This window comes from Labrus bergylta, chromosome 2 (assembly GCF_963930695.1).
Source record: "Labrus bergylta chromosome 2, fLabBer1.1, whole genome shotgun sequence".
NCBI lineage: Eukaryota > Metazoa > Chordata > Actinopteri > Labriformes > Labridae > Labrus > Labrus bergylta.
Window position 1 is genome coordinate 21,343,545 of NC_089196.1, and position 10,408 is coordinate 21,353,952.

The 10,408-nt window shown below is 41.0% G+C and overlaps 1 protein-coding gene across 6 annotated transcripts; it reads left to right on the forward strand.

Annotated features, from left to right (window-relative positions):
• Window positions 1-93: 93 nt before the first annotated feature.
• Window positions 94-8,269, forward strand: LOC109997679 (gastrula zinc finger protein XlCGF57.1). Of its 6 annotated transcripts, none has more exons than XM_065948703.1 (4): window positions 94-970; window positions 1,129-1,533; window positions 3,362-3,396; window positions 6,955-8,269. In XM_065948703.1, the coding sequence occupies exons 1-4, from the start codon at window positions 799-801 to the stop codon at window positions 7,837-7,839; spliced, it is 1,497 nt and encodes a 498-aa protein (XP_065804775.1). In that variant the 5' UTR covers window positions 94-798; the 3' UTR covers window positions 7,840-8,269. The 6 variants fall into 6 exon arrangements, with proteins under 6 accessions (XP_065804775.1, XP_020507907.2, XP_020507906.2 ...); XM_020652251.3 differs by lacking the exon at window positions 3,362-3,396 and having other exon boundaries at window positions 6,908-7,747; window positions 7,905-8,269; XM_020652250.3 differs by lacking the exon at window positions 3,362-3,396 and having other exon boundaries at window positions 6,908-8,269.
• The last annotated feature ends 2,139 nt before the right edge of the window (window positions 8,270-10,408 follow it).

Consider the following 10,408-nt stretch of genomic DNA (forward strand, 5'->3'; position numbering starts at 1 on the left):
TCAGAATACCAAAAATAATGACTTTTTGGGGGTTTTGAGTTACAGTAGTTAGTGACATCATTTGGTTTATCATCAAGTAGGCCTACCAATGCAATGTTTGATTGTAACTACATGTTCTCAAGTCATGCAACTAAGTAGCCTACATCTTGAGGGTCCTCAGGGTGTTGAAGATTGCTTTTTAAAGTCCACAGAAATCTCAGCACTTCCAAAGTGTGAGTAAATACTTTTATTCGTTGATAGCTGTGATATAATGTCCTCGTACAGAGTTTGCATTAGTTCAAAACTTTAGCTTGTAACACATCAGGTCTTGTAAAACTGTAACCCCACCATAAACTGTGTCTGCATTTATTTTTTTTTATTTGTTTTTTAAAGTGACCTTTGGAAATCTTTTGGTTAAATACTGATATAAAGGTGTTTGATTCTGGTCGTGTTTTCAGTCTATGACTCCCACACACAAAAAACTCCACCTGCCTACATCACATTTTTTTTTTTTTGACAAAATGTGGCATCTTGATAAGTGACCTTTGGAAATCTTTGGTTTAATACCAATATAAGTTGTTTAATTATGGTGTCAATAAAATGAAGCATGAAAGAATTTTATTTTTGAAAACGGAACGAAAGTCTAACTCATTTTCCCTGTCGGAGTTTCACAAGAACAGGAAGTACACAATGCAGGCGCTGCCTATTAAAAGTGTTGAAAAAAAAAAAAAAAGCTCTAGGTAAGGAACTGTCTCAGACCATGTGTTAGTTGATGCTTCTAACAATATTTTTTTTTTGACATTTACGCATGAAGCAAAAATGTCTTCTATTGAGTGTTTGCGGGGTTTTGTGAACGAGCGTCTGACCGCTGCTGCTGAGGAAATATTCAGAGTTTTTAAAAGAACTATCGTCGAGTATGAAGAAGAGATCGACCGTCAGCGCAGACTGCTGGGTGTCGTTTTAAATCCCGAGATAAAGCTGCACAGAATAGGTTTGTGCAACTTCCATGAACTATTTACACAATTTGTTTCAGTGATTGTCTTAATCCATCGGTATTGTCTGCATTTCTGATCAGTAACGTTATCAGCCTGTCGCAGTTCATACGCCTACTATTCATAATATACCTGTCCCCCCTCCCCCCCTCCACAGAGCTCCCACAGCAACATGTCTGTAAGGAGGTGGAGGTTCTCTCTGACCAGCTGCTCTGTAACCAGGAGAGGAACTCCAGTCTGGACCAAGAGGACCCAGAGCCTCCACAGATTAAAGAGGAGCAGGAGGAACTCAGCACCAGTCAGGAGGGAGAGCAGCTTGAACTGAAGCAGGAGGCTGAAACATCCTTAGGGACTCCGACTCGTGAAGATTGCGACAACACTGATGCAGAACCAACGAAAAGACATTGCCAAAACAACGGTCACTGCAACAATGTGTACATCCCGAACTTGCCACATTTTCAGACTAATCCTCGCTCAGAGAAAACATGTAACAGCTGTGACACATGTGGAAAAACGTTTAAGTATAAGTCAAGATTGCAGACACACGTGAATGTCCACACAGGTGAGAGGCCGTATTCCTGCAAAATATGCGGAAAAGATTTCCGATTAAGCGGAGTGTTGTTAGTCCACATGAGGACCCACACGGGGGAGAAACCGTATACATGCAAAACATGCGGGAGAGATTTCAGACATAACGGTGAACTGACAATCCACATGAGGATGCATACGGGTGAGAGACCGTACAACTGTAGCACCTGTGGGAAATCGTTCTGTCGGAAAGCTGAGCTGACTAGGCATGTGAGAATTCATACAGGTGAAAAGCCGTATTCTTGCGAAACGTGTGGCAGAAGTTTTAGAATCAGTAGTGATTTAGGGATGCACATGAGAAGAGTTCACAATCGGGAGAAGCCGTGCATTTGTAAGATCTGTGGAAAACGGTTCTTTGCTTCTTCTGATTTGGCAAAGCATATGAAGCTGCATGCAGGCAAATAGGCTTATATTTCTGCAAACCTGGGATAATGTAGAATATTTCATTGAACGTAATTACATTTTCAACGAGAAACGGTACATTCTGGAGGATTCCTTTAAGTTTAGTCAAACCTACCAAATGGATAGTATTTTGGACCCCTGTTTGTATATGTAGTAACAATGCTTGCCCTGATTAAGCAGTATGTGTTGGGGGAGGGGGGGAAGCATAGAATAATCAGATCATATAACTTATTTCATTAAAAGAAAATGTCCAAAATCAACTCTTTTACATGTCTTACTTTACACATCCCATTTTCACTGTAGTGATGTTTGTTTAATTTGCAAACTTAATGAATACACAAATAATTTCCCTGATAGATTTTTTTTTACTTGAACAGTCTGAAATGTCCACCACTGTCATGTTATCTGTAGCAGGTGTGAAGCCACACTCCTGTAGCAACAGTTATTTGTACAGTATAGCCCTCTAAGTAAAAATTTTTTTTTTTTAATTCTATAAATAAAAAAAAAAGTAAGAAGGAATAGATTCAGATCTACACAATGCCACACTCTCTGTTTCACTTACAATAATCACAACAACTCCAGTCTGGACCAGTCTGACTGAGGACTTGTGTGTCTTTTGAAGGGACACTTCGACCCTTCTTATTTTGGCTAGATGGATGCAGGGCCATTCCTTAAAACTCTTAGATTAGTGCTAGAATCTGTTGGAGAATCCACACAAAAACAAAAGAGATGATGATGATGATGATGATGAGACTTGAAGATGGGACATATACTGTAACACACTTATCATTCAAAAGGTTTATAACTTACCAGGTCGGATCCTGTAAATAGAATTTGTTTACTATTGCATGTTTCCTGCCCGATAGGTGGCGGTAATGCGCCTTAAGGCTGGTATGCCATCCGCCAATCTAAACAAAAAAGAAGACGGAACCAAAAAAAAAAAAAAATACTACAGCACGTTCACTGTCGGTACTTAATAGTGGGACACACAGCGGAAATACATAATTAAAGCACCAGTGGCTCTTTTGAATGGGGTTAGATGTTTGAAAAATATTCTCTGGTCGCACCTTACCTTTTGGAAAAACAACCTGTAACACAAAAACAATGGCATCCGTGGATTGTTTGAGAGAGTTTGTCAACGAGCGTCTGACTGCTGCTGCTGAGGAAATATTCAGAGTTTTTAAAACAACTATGGTCGAGTACGAGGAAGAGATCGACCGTCAGTGCAGACTGCTGGGTGACGTTTTGAAACCTCAAATATGCTTACACAGAATAGGTTTGTTCTACCAACATTTTTTTTTAAAAAGAGCTCTGTTTAAAAATGTGTACAGACTCTAATCTGCCTTTTCTCTCCCCTCTCAGTAGTACCTTAATACTTCTGTTCTTTGTCCCCCCTGCAGAGCTCCCACAGCAACATGTCTGTAAGGATGAGGAGGTTCTCACAGACCAGCTGCTCTGTACCCAGGAGAGGAACTCCAGTCTGGACCAAGAGGACCCAGAGCCTCCACAGATTAAAGAGGAGCAGGAGGAACTCAGCACCAGTCAGGAGGGAGAGCAGCTTGAACTGAAGCAGGAGGCTGAAACATCCTTGGGGATTCCTCCTTATGAGGAAAGTGACCACAGTGATGCAGAACCAGACGGGGACAACCAGCTCCTCTGTCACAACTCTCAAGTTTCTGAGAACCAGAGAGTCAAGCCTGGAGACTTAATATCAACTGGGAAATCAAAATCCCCCGATAAAAGAGCCAAAAGAAGAACTAACAAATCTAAAATATCAACGATTCACAACAAGCAGGCAGACACTGTGTCAAGTAGAAATTTGATAGGGACTGAATGTAATCCTCACACAGGCACAAAGGTCCTCGATTGTGACGTATGTGGGGAAGCTTTTAAGAACAACTCAGGGTTACAGACACACATGCGAGTTCACTCCGGTAAGAAGACGCACACATGCAAAACTTGTGGTAAAATATTCAGTTTTAAAAGTTTACTGGAAACACATGCAAAAATCCACACATGTGAAAAGCCTTTTCCTTGTGAAAAATGCAGCAGATCTTTCAGATTAAAAGGTGAATTGACCGCTCACACGAGGACACACACAGGTGAGTATCTGTACTCCTGCTCCTCCTGTGGAATAGGATTCATTAGAAGGGACGGGTGGCTCACCCACATGGGAATTCATGCAGGAGAGAAGCCACACACTTGCAAAATATGTGGGAAAAGTTTCAGCAGTGATTGTAGTTTGAAAGGCCACATGTCAACCCACGCGGGTGCAAAGCCTCACTCCTGCAAAACATGTGGGAAAGGTTTCTTTCTGAAGTCACAGCTGACGACACACTTCAGAACTCATACTGGTGAAAAGCCATTTCCTTGCGAAAAATGCAGCAGATCTTTCAGGTTAAAGGGGGAAATGACGGCTCACATGAGGACACACACAGGTGAGTATCTGTACTCCTGCTCCTCCTGTGGAAAAGGATTCATGCGAAGGGACGGGTGGCTCAACCACATGAGAATTCATACAGGAGAGAAGCCGTACACTTGCAAAATATGCAGCAAATCTTTCAATGCAAGAGGTAACTATTTAAACCACGTGAGAAGACACACAGGTGAGAAGCCGCACTCCTGTCTCACCTGTGGAAAAGGATTTTTTCTGAGGCACGATTTAATGACTCACATGCGAATTCACACTGGGGAAAAGCCGTTTCAATGCACGATCTGTGGCAAATCTTTGCGAGATAAAAAAAGCTTGAAAGACCACATGATGAGACTCCACAATTCCATGGATCAGCCCTAACATTAGGACCACCTGCCTAATGTTGTGTACTCAAGAGTCTCGTCAGGTCGTGGTCAAAACTGCCGTAATCTGTTGAGACATGGACTTCACTTGAGCTCTAAAGGTGTGCTGAGGTATCTGGCACCAAGATGTCAACGTAGATCCTTGAAGTCCGGCAAGTTGTGCGGCTCAGTCTACATGGAAGTCAGAAACCTTGAACTTGTTAGTCAAAAAGTGTTACTTCAACTTTTCCTCCTATCCCTTTTCATAATATAATAATTTATATTTTATGAATCCTGTGATGGGAAATTAAGTTTTACACTGTGATATTGAAAATGCATCACACACATTGAAATACACAAACGCACAAACAGGATCCTATGAACATACGCTAATGGAGAGATGTCAGAGTGAGGGGGCTGCCTACAGTGGGCGCTCCTGAGCTGGTAGGTGGGTTCGGTGCCTTGCTGAAGGGCACCTCGGCAGTGGACTGGCACCTCTCCAGCTACCAGACCAATTTCCAGACATCATCCACACCAGGACTGGAGCCGGCGACCCTCAAGTTCCCAACCCAAGTTCCTACAGACTGAGCTACTGCTAAAGCTAGCTCTTTAACTGAGTAGAATGCCAAATGGAGCAGTAAGAAATTCAGCAAGTCTCTCAGATGATTGGAGTAGATCCTGAAGTATGTACTGACTCCAAAATAGAATCCATGTATCAATGAATCCAGAATTGTCTTTAATCAAAAAAAGATTCTAAATCGAATCGAAATTGTGAGACAACCAAACATTCCCAGCACAAGTTTTCACATCAGTCACACTTTATCAAACGTCTCCTCTTTAACACAACCGCTTGCATATCTGGTGACAATGTTGAAGTCACCAGATATGCCCCCCCCCCCCCCCCTATTATCTTCAGTTCAGTCATATAGAAATATATATTCATGTACTAAGGCACCTGTAATATTTTAGGAGGTTTATTTGTGGTTCCTAACTGTGTCTAATAATGTGCAGAATATTTTGTATGATTGTTTGAGTAAGAATCACAAGCAGTGCATCATGTTTGAGTTACATCATGTTTGTGATACACGTGTGTACTTGGAATAAAAAATAATTATAATAAAAACCGATGCACGCTTGGATGTGCAAGTGTGCAACACTAGTCCTGTTCTAACACAGTCAAGCGACTATGTCCCTTTATCATTCTGTCTGCTTACGCACGGGGCATGATTAAGCCTTTGAAAGGGAAGAGCTGGAGTTAGATAGCCAGGGGTCTTTATCAAAGTCTAGTTACACAATAAAAGTTCTCTTTTTATAATCAATCTGCTCAGCCTCATTGTGTAAAACAGACTGAAGTTTATAATGTTGAACTTGTTAATGAGTGTAAAACACACCGTCCCTACAGCAGCTGGACCGTTGTGTACAGATGAAGCAGTCACTGTCCCACACAAAAGCAGTGAGACACTGATGACTCTTTGTTGTTTCTACTCTTAACCACCCCAACTATGTGTTCCTCCTTTTCCCTCTTCTCACTAACCAAAAACAACATGACTACAATAAGCTAAAGTTTAACAATAGTTCCTAAATAGATACAAAACACTTACCGGGACTGAAGTTGCGTTTCTATCTTTAGAAACACAGTATTAATGTATTTTCTGTCCCTTTATACGTGTGTGAGCAAGCAAAAGGAGAAATTGTTGTCTTTATAATTTATATCCAGCCCAAAGTAATTTAATGTATCAGGGTGACATTCAGCGGACAGGTCCAGGAGGGGGCGGTATTCCACCAACAGCCAATCAAATCAAGGTAAGAAGAAGACACCAAGCGGATGTAAACAATACAAGCGATTGGGATCACGAGGGGATGATTCTGTAGTTTTACTGTGGATCAATATATTTATTTTGCCAACAGCAAACATGTCTTCAGTTCAATACCTGAGAGAGTTTATCAACGAGCGACTAATCGTGGCTGCGGAAGAAATATTCGGAGTCATAGAAAAAACGATCGTCGAGTACGAGGGAGAGATCGACCGTCATCGCAGATTGTTTAACGATGCTTGTAAACCTGACATCGAATTACTCCGTGAAGGTGTGTAAATCTCAAGTTTTCAGTGCATATTATTGCGATTTGATTTATGCATGATGTAGTTGTGTCGCTTGTGTCTGGCCCTGCAGAGCTCCCACAGCAACATGTCTGTAAGGAGGAGGAGGAGGAGGAGGAGGAGGAGGTTCTCACAGACCAGCTGCTCTGTAACCAGGAGAGGAACTCCAGTCTGGACCAAGAGGACCCAGAGCCTCCACAGATTAAAGAGGAGCAGGAGGAACTCAGCACCAGTCAGGAGGGAGAGCAGCTTGAACTGAAGGAGATGACCGATGCGTTAAAGTGGACTCCTGCTCATGAGGAAAGTGACCACAATGAACCAGAGAAGAAAAGTGACCGCCAGCCGCTCTTTCACACCTCTCATGTGACTGAAATCTACGATCAGACACCTGAAAGCACAGAGTCAGAGCCACAGAATATGTGTCATGAAAGCAACGGTGATAGTGTTTACAACTCAACCGCGTCATATTCTAATTGTATTACTCACACAAGTACAACACCTTTCAAATGTGACACATGCGGAAAAGCTTTTAAGCAGAAGTCCAGTATGGATAGCCACCTCAGAATCCACACGGGCGAAAGGCCGTACCCCTGCAGCACCTGTGGGAAGAGATTTTCTCGGATGCCGGACCTAAATAGGCACATGAGAATCCACACAGGTGAGAAGCCGTACTCGTGCGAAATATGCGGGAAAGGTTTTCTGCTTAACTGTCTCGTGAAGAACCATATGAAAATTCACACAGGCGAGAAGCCGTTCCCCTGCAACAGCTGTGGGAAAAGGTTCTCTCGAATGCCAGACTTAAAAAGGCATCTAAGAATCCACACGGGTGAAAAGCCGTATACCTGTGACACATGTGGGAGAGCTTTCAGGTATACAGGCGACTTGCTAGTCCACACGAGAAGAGCCCACACTGGTGAGAAGCCTTACCTTTGTAACACCTGTGGTAAAAGATATTTTGATGCATCTCAGCTGGCAAAGCACACAGTATTGCACTTAGTTAAGTAGCCTTGTGGTTATTATTATTTTTTTTGAAAGATGTCTTTTTTTGGCTTTTTGTCTTTATTGGACAGTTGAGTTTGAAACCAGTGAGCGAGTGGGCGGAAAGACGTACGGGAGAGGAACCACAGGCTGGTCTTGAACCTGTGCTTTCCACTTGGAGGACTATAGCCTCTGTACATGGGGTCCAACTGAACTGTTAGGCAAACTGTGCTCCGTAGCCTTGTATTCGCAGCAATGATGGGAACTGCTTCAGTTTAAGTTAAAGCTAAATCTCCGGAATCTCCCTTCACGGAGAAGTCAAACACCTTACTGAGTGAGGAGTAAATTATTAACTATGCCATGAGGATTTGTGCAGTGGTTTTGAGATACATTCTTTACTTTGACTGCTTTCCTGTGAAAAACTGATCCCTGAGACAATAAAATGTCTGAAAATAAATGTTGCTGTTACGATTTCTTAATGTAAATTGAAGAAGGTTTTAGAGAGATTTATTTTCACATATATCAATTAATCAATCTTTTAGGAAAAGAGCAGCTGTAGACCTTTTCTTTTTTATATTATTTACAAAGACTCAACATTAATTAAGCATTTAGCAAAGTAAAACTGGCAAGGAAAAACTGTATGTAAGAGGCAGAACCTGACTCATGTTGAGCAGCTGTCTGCTAAAACTGAACAAATGAGAGCACATGTTGTGCCAGGTAATCTAAATGTGTAAGAGAAGAAGACATATGCTGTACTCTCCATACAAGACATTTTGTAACCTCGGTCACCTTTTGACTGGCCGATAATAGTCGATCCAAAGTGAAAGAAGATACCCAGGTGTGTTTTTGTTTCTTCCAAAATCAGATTAACATTGTATCTAGCAGCGTTATAATAATTTCCAATCCGTCATACGTTTTATTTTATTATGTTTTTACTATTAGTTTTAAATGTGTGTGTGGAAATGCTTAGTTTTAGTTTATTTATTTTTTACAAGGTTTTGTCTCAGATTTGGTTTTTGTCTTTGTATTGTAAATGTTTCAGAGAGAGGTATCAGGTAACTTATTTAAAAATACCCTATAAAATATAGTGCAAGTAAAGGAGACAACTTCTGACTTCTGCAGTCAGCAAGCTCATCCGAAATTGAAAATGCAAACTGCAGTGTCAAGTGTCAAGATAGCTGTGTCACTCAGTGTGCGAGTTTCAAGGACTACAACTAATGACATTTTCTCTATAATTTTATTTTAGTTAGTTTTGTAAATAAAATACAGTTTCACGTAGTTTTTTTTTGTTGTTGTTTTTATTTTAGTTTCAGTTAACGAAAGTGTTTTTTTACATAACAGTTTTCTTTATTAATTGTAAGGGAACTGTTTGATATCTGATATGAGTTATACTTTAATTTATTGGACTAAGTTCACATATATGTAAATTATTATTTTTAAGTATTTATAAAGAAAACGACTTGAGGGATAAGAGATAACTATGCATTAATTTCTTATAAAATGTAATGTATTTTGCCTTTGTCCTCCTCCACACCAGTAGGGGGCTGTAAGGCGCTTTCACGATGTCTGCCAGTCGCCATGAAAGAAAATAACAGGACCTAGCAGTTGTAGAAGAAGACGACGAGCCTGGTTCAGCTAGTACACCTCAGCCTGTGAAGTTTATTTACACAATGGAGTTGGCCTCAGTAAATTGTTTGAAAAGTTTTGTGAGCGAGAGACTGACAGTTGCAGCTCAAGAAATATTCGGAGTATTTGAAAAAACTTTATTTGTATACCAAGAGGAGATCGTCCGTCAGCGCAGACTTTTAGATGCCGTCCTAAAACCAGACATTAAACTACAACGGACAGGTGTGTAACATTTTGGTTTAAAAAAAAAGAAAAAAGAAAAAAAGTTGATTATTGATGCTTTGGATAAGAAATGTTCCTAAATAGCATCGATAGATTGTATCTGCAATAACAACAGTTATGACCACGCTGTCCTACAGACTAATAATTGTAGTAACACAGAAATGTAGCTTCCATGTTATCCGGGTAGATAAAATAGCATGACCACTGATTTGGTCTTACATATTCTGTATTTTGTTTCTACAAACAAACATAGCACCTAGAGTGCGCACTGCCTAGGTCAAACCCAGTCCAGATGTGTCACAATACCGAACAGCATGGTTAGCTATAGTAATGATGGAGGTCATTCTTTTGGCCTCTTAGAAATGTGTGGTTGTATTAAGATCCTGAAACTAAAGAGTACACACTTTGTCCTTGCCTCCAGATGTCCCACAGCCACCAATCGGAGAGGAGAGGGTTCTTCTTGACCTCGAGAGTAGCACCTGTCTGGACCAAGCAGATCCAGAGCTTCAGATTAAACAGGAAGAGGAAGAAGTCTCTACCTGTAATGAGAAAGAGCTATTTGCACTGCACCAGGATACAGAGGCCTTTAAGTTTAGTCCAGCTCGTGAAGGAAGCAACCCCAGTGAAGATGGGACTCTGCTGTTGGATCCTCATCAAACTCCAAATATTACAGAGCAAGAACCGCAGTCCACTTATTCAGATGAATGGATACAATCTGAATTTCAAAAAACTGACGCAGACCTAAATG

Excerpts from the sequence above, each read along its gene's own strand:
- LOC109997679 (XM_029280845.2), top strand. The coding sequence starts at position 799 with ATGTCTTCTATTGAGTGTTTGCGGGGTTTTGTGAACGAGCGTCTGACC. Across the intron at positions 971-1,128 it reads GATAAAGCTGCACAGAATAG|AGCTCCCACAGCAACATGTC; the intron begins GTTTGTGCAACT and ends CCCCCTCCACAG. Across the intron at positions 1,534-3,361 it reads ACACGTGAATGTCCACACAG|AGCTCCCACAGCAACATGTC; the intron begins GTGAGAGGCCGT and ends TCCCCCCTGCAG.